The sequence below is a fragment of the Porites lutea genome, chromosome 5, assembly GCF_958299795.1.
Source record: "Porites lutea chromosome 5, jaPorLute2.1, whole genome shotgun sequence".
Lineage (NCBI taxonomy): Eukaryota > Metazoa > Cnidaria > Anthozoa > Scleractinia > Poritidae > Porites > Porites lutea.
The window spans coordinates 11,442,095-11,456,689 of NC_133205.1; the positions used below are offsets into that span (position 1 = coordinate 11,442,095).

Consider the following 14,595-nt stretch of genomic DNA (forward strand, 5'->3'; position numbering starts at 1 on the left):
TAATGTTTAAAACTCGTTTTCCTATAGAAGGGGTTTTCAGACAACCCTGGTCAAAACTCTTGGGACACTTACGCAATAGCTTGTCAAATTGAGGCATCTTCCCTCCCCCGTTCCCCCTCGGTGCAATGTTGGCGTTATACATTGAAGTTTTAATTCAACACAATCAACACTGCTTGGGGGAGAGGGGGAGAGCACAAATAGCCCCTTATAACAACATCTCCAAGCCTTTTTAAGAGGTAGAATACGAGTTAATTTAGCAAAGTGCGTCTTTGTGCCTAATTTCCTCAAGTGTCCCAAGACGTTTTGACCAGGGTTGTAGCTCTAAATCCTAGTCCTAAATCCTAACTCTAACCCTAACCCTAACCCTACCCTAACCCTAAATCCTAACCCTAACCCTAACCCTAACACTAAGCCTAACCTAAACCCTAAATCCTAACCCTAATCCCCCAAAGACTAGGGTTTAACCCTATCCTTATTAGCATTTTAACCCTAACCCTAATCCCAAAGGACTAGGGTTTATTAGCATTTTAACCCTAACTAGGAGAAGGACTGGTACGAGTGTAAATAAAAATGGGATGACTCAGCATTTTTCAGAAATAAAACAAGTGTCAGTGTTAAAATAACTGTCAAAATGCAGTCGGTATCCATGCAAGATTTGGAACAAATAGCCTACTGGCAAGAAAAACGTTTTAAAAGTAAATACGGGTATAATCTGTACAACCCAGTGCTTTCAGTGGAGTTAACAGGATTCGCAGACAGAGTGGTGAGAAATAACGTAGCAGTGCAAGAAGAATTTCAGCTGGAACTCACAGTGCATCAACACAGAGTACCAGAAAAGAATGAAAATTTGTTGATGTCTATGAGCGATGGTTTATTACGTGCAGTTCAACACTGGGTGACAAGTCGAAGATTATCGATGAAAACAATATGTTATTTGACGTTACATGCAGTAGAACCGATTGCTCTCCCCATCACAAAATGTTTAGGAGTGCTGACTAATATTCCAGTGTTTGCCTTCTTTCCATGGACGGTGTCATTATCACACACAATGTTAGCCATGTTTGATTGGTTGAGTTATAATTGGTTATTGGCTAAACTGCTTTCACCGACTAATAACATAAAATTGGTTATCACAGTCATTTACGAAAAAACATGCCTAAACATATAAGATCCCAAGGGACTATCACGCCCAGACTTGCCTGTTGACGTCATTGCCTTAGAGACCTTTAGTTGAGTATAACTAGGGGTTGAAATCTGGTCAAACATTACAGATTTGCAACATGCCGAAAGTTACGTATCCAAGACCATGTCCTACCTGTAGAAAAGCATTGAGCAAAAGAAATTTCTTTCATCATAAGAAGCAATGTGGTACAACAGAGAATCGCTATCATTGCCCATTCTGTCCACTTTCGTTTTCACATCCAGCTAACAAACAGCGTCACATGAGACAGCACCATTCAAAGAATCCACAATGGTTTACTTGTCCAGAATGTCATCACAAATTCAAAAGTAAACAAGGTATGAAAATTCATTTGGAAACTGTGTGTAGTGAGGTAAAATCCTGCTACAAATGTTGGCACTGCAACGCATCATTTACAAGACAAAACAACAGGCAAATGCACATGCGAAAAGTCCATGCACCTATTTGCAGGGAACACGACATCAATTTGTTTCTCCATCTACAACATTTAAGCGACGAAGAGAATTTCCAAGGCGAATGGACGTTTGTAGAGTCAAGGCCCATTAAAGCAAACGAACATCACATTTGCCCTTGTGGTCAAACAGACATACAAGCTTACTTCTTTCTGGAGAACAAGATCAATGGAAATCGTACCTTTGTGGGGTCTACATGTATTGAAAACATTGATCCTCAAGTGGGTAAAGTGATTGCTTATTTCGAGTATATTTTAATACACCCCATACAAGGGACATATCAAGAGGAAAACGACGAAGGTTTAAAAAAAGTTTACAGTCAATTCAAACACAGTCCTTGTTAGAGAATCAGAGGTAGTGAAACATTTAAATCCACAAATCACCAAAACCTTAGAGAATAAACACAAATTTTTGGTGAAGTACCCCAGGTCAGAGACTCTGATTGAAGGACAAACGTATGACCTACGGTTGAAAGCTAAATATGTAAGAGGACAGTTAACGTTTACTGCATTGTAAATTTTTTACTATACGTGTAACTAGTTTTTAAGAGGTCAATAAAAAGTCACACAAAGTTTACAGTTGAATCATGTGTTTTATTTTTACTGGGTGCTGTTTAGTTGATGACAGAGCTGGGTATATTTCGACTGCAAGTCGGTGAGTTCCTGCCTAAGCTGTGCTACAGACAATTTCTGGGGTTTTTTGGAGGTCTTGAGTAACCGGGTACGTTCGCATTCCCGCTGTTTCTTCATTGCCTGATAACTGGTTTGATCTTGTACAAGTTTTTTCTCTTCGTCCAAATCATTTGATCTAAAATGACACAATGTACTTGCTCACAGGCTGCATTGACAACTGCTTGTGATTCGGGCGAATCCATCTTGGGGTAAGGCCTTAACGATTTGAATCGTTTAGGAAATGTGCCCTTCTTGAGATGGTTTCTAAACCCTTTGATGGCTTTTTCACGATACTTGATGCGGGCCTGGATGGCTTGCAATTTTTGACGATAACTTTTTAGTGTAGATTTCTTACTTTTTACGGTAGGTTCCATATTTTTCTCAGTGGGTTCAGATTGATCTCCTATGGCGGTGTTTTCTTGGATAAGATCAGAGACAGTGCCTTCGAGTGCAGACATGTTTCCCATACAAGAGGTGAGATAAAAATGATTTCTTGACGTGAGACCGATGTCAATTTATAGCCTGAGGTGAGATCTGAAAAACATAAAAGAATAGTTCGTGTGAAACTATCATTCATTTAACACAAGGTATCATGAAGATAGGACTGCATGATGAATGGTCTCCAGTAGAGGAACCGTGGAATCAAGATTTAGAAGACATGTGGATTACACATGAGCAAACAGAGAGAGAAATGTACCCTGAGAATCAGGAGAATTGCCATTGGATGGAGTTAGCATTGGATGATCCCTTGTTTCAAGTCAGTTATACCCAAATATTTGGTTCTAATTTATATGTCGTTGACATAACCCAAAAGCCTCCGTCAAAAGAAGGTATGAGAAATATGGATTTTGAAATAGTGTATCCTATATACCACGGATTGAATGACATTATTGAATTAACAAAACCTTCCAAGACATCCAAGATTAAAATCAGAGCCTCCTCCAGAGAACATTGGGAGGTCGTCTATACCTGTGAATTCCGCGTAGATCAGTGGTCTTATAACAAAATGGATGAAATCATGGACGGGTTAGCGGATCAGCTTACTATGAAACAAAACTTGAATGGAGGTTTGCTCATACAGTTGTCTTTCAATGAGTAGATTGAAGTCAAAATTTGCAGTCAAAGTTTGCAGTCAAAGTCAACAACTAAAAATCTTATGTGTGAAAAAGTCTACAAAAATAAAATTCTTATGTGTGAAAAAGTCTACAAAAATAAAATTCTTACGTGTGAAAAAGTCTACAAAAATAAAATTCTTATGGGTGGAAAAAGTCTGCAACTTACAAATGTGTCATCCAAAGGTCCCAAGGCCCCTACGAAAAATTCTTAAGGCCCAAGGCCCCTAAAATTATCAAGGTCCCAGGGACCTTATAAGGTCCCTCACATTTTAATGGGTCTAAAAAACTATAAATAGAACGAATTCATTATGTTAGTCATCACAATCATTTGTGTTAAGACTTCGTAGTGTCAAGATGCCTTACTGCCACAGACGTGTGTGTCCTATTTGCGGAAAACAGGATTTACTAAAGCTAAGCGAACACTTACGTCAGGTTCATCATTTATCTAGCGATGAACGACAATTGTACTTGAAGAACGCTACATTTTCACAGTCGTTCTCACCAATTCTTAATACTTCAGGATGTTTAGAGATACAACCTTACCCTGAGTTTAAGTTTCAACACCCGGCATCAATGATGGTCGTAGGACCTACTCAGAGTGGGAAATCCTATTTTGTGGAACAATTGCTTTCAAGCAAACGTATAAAATACCCAAGTAGGAAAACCACAAAGATTCAATGGTTTTACACCCAGTGGCAACCACTGTATGAACGCATACAATCGACACTCGGGAAAAGTATTACGTTTACTCAAGGGTTACCAGTAGTAAACGACAATTTAGAAGACATCAATGATCAGGTTCATAACCTATGGGTGTTTGATGACTTGATGGAAGAAGCTGTGCAAAGTCCACTCATATCTCAGCTGTTTACTCGTGGCCGTCATCGTAATTTAAGTGTCATTTTACTGTTACAAAATATGTTTCCCAAGGGGAAATTTAATACCAACATTTCACGAAACGCCCTATACATGGTATTGTTTCGTAGTCCTAGTGATCGAAAACAAATGGACATCATGGCGGAGCGAACATTTGCGAAGGATAGACCGAAATTTATGTCTGCTTATATGAAAGAAACCGAAAAACCCTACGGGTATATTATTTTAGACAATCACCCTAAAACAGCCAGCGAGAAACAAGTGATTGCTAATGTCTTTGGTAACTGTTATACTTACCCGAACATCACAAAAAGTACGCACACAGTCCCAAAGATAACAGACGTACAACCAGCAGTCACACACAACGTTGAAAGTCCGAAGCAACTAGTCAAACGTAAACGTGAAAAGCCACCCGCAAAGAAAACGAAAACAGTGAAACAGACTGCGAAGAAGAAACAAACGAAGCCTACAGTGAAAAGGTCAAGAAAACCAGCTATCTATAAACCCAAGGTTATAAGAGAAAGCTCTGAGGAGGAGGACATTTACTCCAACGAAGACGAAAAACCAAAAGACTTACTGACAGAACTACGCGAACTCGCTAAACAAGAATATTTAGCTAGACAGCCACGCAATGGATTTGGCTTTAATCCTTCGTATACCTAGTTCACTTTATCCATAAAAATTGTCAATAAATATGTTTTAAAACCTTTATTTCTTGTGTCTTTTTACTAGCGTACTAAAATTCCCTACATTTACTATAGCGGACCGCAAAGGAAACACCTTTTTCAGTCTAAGTCTTGTAGTCATGACCTGAGCATTCTATCATGGTTCAAAATGAGTCTTACATCTTGTAGAGCAAAGGTTCTCACTCTTTTGGTAGTTTAAAGTGAAGTTATTACTGACAAAGTGTTCACACGAGCACTTTTTTCCACGTAGCCGCCATCTTGGATTATTGCGATCGACACTCCGATAAGTTCAGTCCGATAGGGCTAAGAATGTGGAGTTTTACTGCGGGTAATAAGTTTATTCCTAGGTAAAAAGGACATGGCTAAAAACATACACACACATATACCTATAAAAAAAAAAACCCCACACACACGATCGTTCGATCGAGAGAAAACGTTTCAAAACGTTTTTGCAGTAAAGTCGCTATTGCGCATGCGTAGTGCGCAAAGGAACCCTCTAAAACTCTTTAACCTAAGTTAAATATACTTTATAAACATTTAAGACTAGTTTAAAAACGTTTTAGAACGTTTTTACACCACATTTAATACCGCGCATGCGTAGTGCGCAGGGGACAGAAATTCTGTCCCACATGTGTGAGTCGTAACTTTCATACACATATATAAGTTAAGTTATTCTAGAATAACGAATGTCCGAGTCCTCTTCGGCGCTCTCCGAGTGCCGAGAACTTCTCGATCTTTTGACCTCTAAAATTGCTTTGAGCGCCCCAGTGCCGTCTATCACTACTGAGAGATAATCAACTCAGTAAATGTATAGTAAATAGTAAATGTAGTAAATATAGGGAATTTTAGTACGCTAGTAAAAAGACACAAGAAATAAAGGTTTTAAAACATATTTATTGACAATTTTTATGGATAAAGTGAACTAGGTATACGAAGGATTAAAGCCAAATCCATTGCGTGGCTGTCTAGCTAAATATTCTTGTTTAGCGAGTTCGCGTAGTTCTGTCAGTAAGTCTTTTGGTTTTTCGTCTTCGTTGGAGTAAATGTCCTCCTCCTCAGAGCTTTCTCTTATAACCTTGGGTTTATAGATAGCTGGTTTTCTTGACCTTTTCACTGTAGGCTTCGTTTGTTTCTTCTTCGCAGTCTGTTTCACTGTTTTCGTTTTCTTTGCGGGTGGCTTTTCACGTTTACGTTTGACTAGTTGCTTCGGACTTTCAACGTTGTGTGTGACTGCTGGTTGTACGTCTGTTATCTTTGGGACTGTGTGCGTACTTTTTGTGATGTTCGGGTAAGTATAACAGTTACCAAAGACATTAGCAATCACTTGTTTCTCGCTGGCTGTTTTAGGGTGATTGTCTAAAATAATATACCCGTAGGGTTTTTCGGTTTCTTTCATATAAGCAGACATAAATTTCGGTCTATCCTTCGCAAATGTTCGCTCCGCCATGATGTCCATTTGTTTTCGATCACTAGGACTACGAAACAATACCATGTATAGGGCGTTTCGTGAAATGTTGGTATTAAATTTCCCCTTGGGAAACATATTTTGTAACAGTAAAATGACACTTAAATTACGATGACGGCCACGAGTAAACAGCTGAGATATGAGTGGACTTTGCACAGCTTCTTCCATCAAGTCATCAAACACCCATAGGTTATGAACCTGATCATTGATGTCTTCTAAATTGTCGTTTACTACTGGTAACCCTTGAGTAAACGTAATACTTTTCCCGAGTGTCGATTGTATGCGTTCATACAGTGGTTGCCACTGGGTGTAAAACCATTGAATCTTTGTGGTTTTCCTACTTGGGTATTTTATACGTTTGCTTGAAAGCAATTGTTCCACAAAATAGGATTTCCCACTCTGAGTAGGTCCTACGACCATCATTGATGCCGGGTGTTGAAACTTAAACTCAGGGTAAGGTTGTATCTCTAAACATCCTGAAGCATTAAGAATTGGTGAGAACGACTGTGAAAATGTAGCGTTCTTCAAGTACAATTGTCGTTCATCGCTAGATAAATGATGAACCTGACGTAAGTGTTCGCTTAGCTTTAGTAAATCCTGTTTTCCGCAAATAGGACACACACGTCTGTGGCAGTAAGGCATCTTGACACTACGAAGTCTTAACACAAATGATTGTGATGACTAACATAATGAATTCGTTCTATTTATAGTTTTTTAGACCCATTAAAATGTGAGGGACCTTATAAGGTCCCTGGGACCTTGATAATTTTAGGGGCCTTGGTGGTCTGAGGGGCCTTGTAGGGGCCTTGTAGGGGCCTTGGGCCTTTAGAATTTTTCGTAGGGGCCTTGGGACCTTTGGATGACACATTTGTAAGTTGCAGACTTTTTCCACCCATAAGAATTTTATTTTTGTAGACTTTTTCACACATAAGAATTTTATTTTTGTAGACTTTTTCACACATAAGATTTTTAGTTGTTGACTTTGACTGCAAACTTTGACTGCAAATTTTGACTTCAATCTACTCATTGAAAGACAACTGTATGAGCAAACCTCCATTCAAGTTTTGTTTCATAGTAAGCTGATCCGCTAACCCGTCCATGATTTCATCCATTTTGTTATAAGACCACTGATCTACGCGGAATTCACAGGTATAGACGACCTCCCAATGTTCTCTGGAGGAGGCTCTGATTTTAATCTTGGATGTCTTGGAAGGTTTTGTTAATTCAATAATGTCATTCAATCCGTGGTATATAGGATACACTATTTCAAAATCCATATTTCTCATACCTTCTTTTGACGGAGGCTTTTGGGTTATGTCAACGACATATAAATTAGAACCAAATATTTGGGTATAACTGACTTGAAACAAGGGATCATCCAATGCTAACTCCATCCAATGGCAATTCTCCTGATTCTCAGGGTACATTTCTCTCTCTGTTTGCTCATGTGTAATCCACATGTCTTCTAAATCTTGATTCCACGGTTCCTCTACTGGAGACCATTCATCATGCAGTCCTATCTTCATGATACCTTGTGTTAAATGAATGATAGTTTCACACGAACTATTCTTTTATGTTTTTCAGATCTCACCTCAGGCTATAAATTGACATCGGTCTCACGTTAAGAAATCATTTTTATCTCACCTCTTGTATGGGAAACATGTCTGCACTCGAAGGCACTGTCTCTGATCTTATCCAAGAAAACACCGCCATAGGAGATCAATCTGAACCCACTGAGAAAAATATGGAACCTACCGTAAAAAGTAAGAAATCTACACTAAAAAGTTATCGTCAAAAATTGCAAGCCATCCAGGCCCGCATCAAGTATCGTGAAAAAGCCATCAAAGGGTTTAGAAACCATCTCAAGAAGGGCACATTTCCTAAACGATTCAAATCGTTAAGGCCTTACCCCAAGATGGATTCGCCCGAATCACAAGCAGTTGTCAATGCAGCCTGTGAACAAGTACATTGTGTCATTTTAGATCAAATGATTTGGACGAAGAGAAAAAACTTGTACAAGATCAAACCAGTTATCAGGCAATGAAGAAACAGCGGGAATGCGAACGTACCCGGTTACTCAAGACCTCCAAAAAACCCCAGAAATTGTCTGTAGCACAGCTTAGGCAGGAACTCACCGACTTGCAGTCGAAATATACCCAGCTCTGTCATCAACTAAACAGCACCCAGTAAAAATAAAACACATGATTCAACTGTAAACTTTGTGTGACTTTTTATTGACCTCTTAAAAACTAGTTACACGTATAGTAAAAAATTTACAATGCAGTAAACGTTAACTGTCCTCTTACATATTTAGCTTTCAACCGTAGGTCATACGTTTGTCCTTCAATCAGAGTCTCTGACCTGGGGTACTTCACCAAAAATTTGTGTTTATTCTCTAAGGTTTTGGTGATTTGTGGATTTAAATGTTTCACTACCTCTGATTCTCTAACAAGGACTGTGTTTGAATTGACTGTAAACTTTTTTTAAACCTTCGTCGTTTTCCTCTTGATATGTCCCTTGTATGGGGTGTATTAAAATATACTCGAAATAAGCAATCACTTTACCCACTTGAGGATCAATGTTTTCAATACATGTAGACCCCACAAAGGTACGATTTCCATTGATCTTGTTCTCCAGAAAGAAGTAAGCTTGTATGTCTGTTTGACCACAAGGGCAAATGTGATGTTCGTTTGCTTTAATGGGCCTTGACTCTACAAACGTCCATTCGCCTTGGAAATTCTCTTCGTCGCTTAAATGTTGTAGATGGAGAAACAAATTGATGTCGTGTTCCCTGCAAATAGGTGCATGGACTTTTCGCATGTGCATTTGCCTGTTGTTTTGTCTTGTAAATGATGCGTTGCAGTGCCAACATTTGTAGCAGGATTTTACCTCACTACACACAGTTTCCAAATGAATTTTCATACCTTGTTTACTTTTGAATTTGTGATGACATTCTGGACAAGTAAACCATTGTGGATTCTTTGAATGGTGCTGTCTCATGTGACGCTGTTTGTTAGCTGGATGTGAAAACGAAAGTGGACAGAATGGGCAATGATAGCGATTCTCTGTTGTACCACATTGCTTCTTATGATGAAAGAAATTTCTTTTGCTCAATTCTTTTCTACAGGTAGGACATGGTCTTGGATACGTAACTTTCGGCATGTTGCAAATCTGTAATGTTTGACCAGATTTCAACCCCTAGTTATACTCAACTAAAGGTCTCTAAGGCAATGACGTCAACAGGCAAGTCTGGGCGTGATAGTCCCTTGGGATCTTATATGTTTAGGCATGTTTTTTCGTAAATGACTGTGATAACCAATTTTATGTTATTAGTCGGTGAAAGCAGTTTAGCCAATAACCAATTATAACTCAACCAATCAAACATGGCTAACATTGTGTGTGATAATGACACCGTCCATGGAAAGAAGGCAAACACTGGAATATTAGTCAGCACTCCTAAACATTTTGTGATGGGGAGAGCAATCGGTTCTACTGCATGTAACGTCAAATAACATATTGTTTTCATCGATAATCTTCGACTTGTCACCCAATGTTGAATGCACGTAATAAACCATCGCTCATAGACATCAACAAATTTTCATTCTTTTCTGGTACTCTGTGTTGATGCACTGTGAGTTCCAGCTGAAATTCTTCTTGCACTGCTACGTTATTTCTCACCACTCTGTCTGCGAATCCTGTTAACTCCACTGAAAGCACTGGGTTGTACAGATTATACCCGTATTTACTTTTAAAACGTTTTTCTTGCCAATAGGCTATTTGTTCCAAATCTTGCATGGATACCGACTGCATTTTGACAGTTATTTTAACACTGACACTTGTTTTATTTCTGAAAAATGCTGAGTCATCCCATTTTTATTTACACTCGTACCAGTCCTTCTCCTAGTTAGGGTTAAAATGCTAATAAACCCTAGTCCTTGGGGGATTAGGGTTAGGGTTAAAATGCTAATAAGGATAGGGTTAAACCCCAGTCCTTGGGGATTAGGGTTGGGGTTAGGATTTAGGGTTAGGGTTAGGGTTAGGGTTAGGGTTAGGGTTAGGGTTAGCGTTAGGATTTAGGGTTAGGATTTAGGACTAGGATTTAGAGCTAGGATTTAGGGCTAGGATTTAGGGTTAGGATTTAGGGTTTAGGTTAGGGTTAGTGTAAGGGTTAGGGTTAGGGTTATGGTTAGGGTTAGGGTTAGGGTTAAGGTTTGGGTTAGGGTTAGTGTTAGGGTTATTGTTAGGGTTAGGGTTAGGGTTAGGGTTAGGGTTAGGGGTAGGGTTAGGGTTAGGGTTAGGGTTAGGGTTAGGATTTAGGGTTAGGATTTAGGACTAGGATTTAGAGCTAGGATTTAGGGCTAGGATTTAGGTTTTGGATTTAGGGTTTAGGTTAGGGTTAGTGTAAGGGTTAGGGTTAGGTTTATGGTTAGGGTTAGGGTTAGGATTAAGGTTTGGGTTAGGGTTAGTGTTAGGGTTAGGGTTAGGGTTAGGGTTACGGTGAGGGGTAGGTTTAGGGTTAGGGTATTTTTTCTTTGTTTTTAGGTTTGGGAAATTTTCCCTTGGTTTAAGGTTTGGGATTTTCTTTCTTGTTAAAGGTTTTGTGATTTTTTCTCTTTGGTTTAAGGATTTGGAAATTTTCACACCAATAACCATACACACAAAAATTTGTAACAACAACACACTTTATTGGTTGGCGCCACCATGCGGACCTTACCTCTATTTTACAACACTATAAACTAGAGTTCGCGCTACCAAGCCAACTGTGCTCTTTTTTACAACAAAATTAAAACTTAGCACATGCAAAAATTACAACCTCACATAGCCATAGGGGTATGTCAGTCCTGTTCCTTTTTCAATCACGCGCTTGTCCCAATTGACACCAAACACTTTCACTAAATCTGTTAAACTAACCGTCTTGTTGGTGTTATCTGTAACAAAATGATTCTTTATTTCTATTTCCATGAGTCTTCTTTGCTCCAAAGGATGTGACAGTTCTTTCTGAATGTGCTGCATCATGGAGTTACAATTCAACACTTGGTTAATTTCAAAGGAACTCTTGGTCCCCTTGTTCTTGCACTCCGTTTTACCCTTCGCTGTCTGATAGCAGTACGATTTAGGTCCTGCCGATCCAAACACTCCTATGGTGTCTCCTTCTAATTCGTCCGTCATTTGACCAAGAAACACTCCTGTAGGGATTTTCACTTCTCCAGGCTTGTAACTGTAAATCACTGAATCTGTGTCATAGTATAACACTTGCTCGTTTAACTTTTCCAATTCGGAATATAGCTTTAAACGAGCCAGAGATGTTGTGAAGGCCGCGACGAATATATTGATCTTTCACTGCTTTGACAAGCATCCTCAAATTTCAGGGTGCTGACTTCCATGACATCCTCGTTAAAAATACGCACATCTTTAACTATAATGGTAGGATCTTGAACAATTTTCTGCCATGTGTCCGGATCCTGAATTGATTGTGTCTGTGTGCGATGTTCGTTCTCGCCAAATTTGCCCCAAAAGCTGTTCAACATAAGCTTCGCAACTTGTTTCCTTCCAGGATTCTTTTCTATTTTTTCAGGGTCTAGATCAATCCCCTCGTGTTCTTTGTAGTCGTAGATATAGGTGGGTTTCTGTTCTTCTGTTTCTACCCCTGACGGCCATCCACTGGCTTCTGTTTTGTGCTTGAGGCACGTATTCACATACGGTGCAAATAACCCCTCTTTTCTCTGGTCTTCAGGAAAGTGCCATACTTCATGGATTTTTAGGATTTGGTAGCCTTTCTCGACTGCTTTTAGCAGCTCCGGAGTACACCATGTACCTGTCATCATTCGTTCTTTATCACTGTGTGGACAGAGATTGGTCCGTTCAAACCAGGGTTGTTCTGCTTGATCCTCTGCACATTTGACACATAAAGGAAACAGCAATTTTTCATTCTGCTTCACCGGTAACACTGGATGCAGCAATTTTTCTGGTGCCAAGACATTGACTTTAGCAATTCCAAAGTAATCTTGGATGTTTTGGTTCACAGGGTTGACAATGATGTGAGGGTGCCCAATGGGATACTTTCCATACTTGTTGATGGTGGGGTAAAGGCTCGTAAAATCCTCATATAAAATTTCTTCTTCTTTGCCTGCCTGGTAATAACATTTGGCCATGCCTGTTCGACCTCCAAAGAATGCCTCTCTTGGGTTCAAAGGAGAAACCCATGACATTTTATCGATTTGCTCTTGCAAGTTTGGACATTGTTTCAGTTTTTTGTTAAAATCACACTCCCATTGTTCCTTCACTGTATAACCCGTTTCTTTTAACAGCTCTGTTTTTCGTTGGGTGACTTGATAAATTTCTTCTACCGTTCTAACTGGATGGTGAAAGGTATTCACATGTCTGCCATTCGGTTTACATTTACGGCATCCATGGTACTCGCATCCTTGGAACTCGTACACTGTTTTAGTTATGTGATCATAACCATCCACAGTGACTCTGCTACCCTTGATTTGAAGTACTTGTTCTCCTCCATTGCGGGAATGTTTGATTCTATTGCCTCCTAATTTGAGATCTTCCAAATACAACCATTGTAAAGCGATTTTGCTTTGGTTCACTTTAAGGCCACCCCATCCTTGCACTGGTTCTACAGCAATGGTTTTCGGCTGCATCTGGTGATTCCGCCAGAAATAATGACACGTGGAGGCAATCGTAATACATTGAGTCAGTGGATTAAATCCTGCCTCGTTCTTGGTGTCTTGAGCAAATTTCAGACAACCTTCTCGTAACAATTGGACGTCGCTTTTGCAATAGTCCAGCATTTCGTTTTGAAAGTTCCAAGTCTCCCCCTTGAGTACTTGCTCTGCATGCCAAGTTTCGCATTCTTCTTTCTTATCTTTAGACATGTGCTGGGGCTCAAAGAACTCAAGGTCTGGGATCTTGCCCTCGTGGTGTAAATGCTTCAACATGGAAAATTTATGCGGGAAAAATCCTTTCTTCAGTTCTGTCAAACCAATAGTTTTTGGAAATGCCGCAAGGGGCATATTCAAAAAGTTCAATGAATCTTTGAAAATCAGATTATGATGCTTGAAGTGTAACATCTTCGTACCTGTCCCCATTTGATCTGTGACTTTTAAATTCTGGTTGTACAGGGTATTTGTCGTCAGCACGCCATCAAAGCCTTTCAAATTATGAAAGAATATTGTGTACTCTGGTAATTTTCCTTTTTCTCCGTTTTCCTGCTTTTCTTCTTCAGCCCATGTTTGAACTGTGTCGAGAAATAGACTCACACAATTCGTACCCCAGTGGTGATAGATCGTTTTGCTACGTCCTTTTGTAAAACAGATCAGAATCGGGATGAATGTTTTGTTGCTATCAATTAAACATTCAATATCGGCAAAGATCAAATCATCCGCATAAATCTTCTTTGTCAGTTTTTCTTTTGGTAAACGTTCGTTGACCATGTCTAGAGTAATGCCTTCTAATGACACTCCTTCATCTAACAACTCATCAATGACTTTTTCCTGCAAATCAGCTAATTGGATTTCAACCATGGGTACTCCCATATTGATGTAATCCAAATCTTTTAATTTTTTCTTCCGTTGAGCAATCAATGCATCAATCTCGTCTTGTGTACTTTGATCCGGTAAACCTTCAACAATCGTTCCCAAAATTGTTTCTATTTTCTTCTTCTTGCTTCTTAATTTTTGCAAGGCTCTCTTAAATTTTTGTTCTTCCTCACTGGTAATGTAACACTTATGCTGGTAAATAGGAACAAATTCCAAGCAATGTTTACACTGTGCATGCAAGCATTTGTGAGGAAAGTCTTGGTTCACTTTGTAAGTCACCATACACTGAGGACATCGTTGAAAATCTCGACAAGTGCTTTTCAGTTCCAAGATGGGGGTCAAACGTTCATGGAGTTGTTGTTCTCATCTTTCTCTTGTTTTTTTCATGTCCTTGTTTTCTTCTACTGTTTCAATGAAATGTGCTAAAAAACACTGCTCACCATAGAATTCACGTTTGCAAATTCTACAGCTACGATCTGGTTTCGCCCATAACGTAAAATCTTGACATCCCTCTTCATCATTTGCTGTGTTTCTTTTACAGGCAGGGCAATTTTTAGCTTGACAACGGTGATGGGCACTGTC

General features: G+C 39.3%; 1 protein-coding gene across 1 annotated transcript; it reads right to left on the reverse strand.

The window, feature by feature from the left end:
- Nucleotides 1-11,272: 11,272 nt before the first annotated feature.
- LOC140937901 (uncharacterized) lies at nt 11,273-14,010 on the reverse strand. Its single transcript, XM_073387468.1, has 2 exons — nt 11,808-14,010; nt 11,273-11,700 (listed from the first exon to the last, which is right to left on the reverse strand). Exons 1-2 carry the CDS (start codon nt 14,008-14,010, stop codon nt 11,273-11,275), a joined length of 2,631 nt encoding a protein of 876 aa, XP_073243569.1.
- Nucleotides 14,011-14,595: the final 585 nt, after the last annotated feature.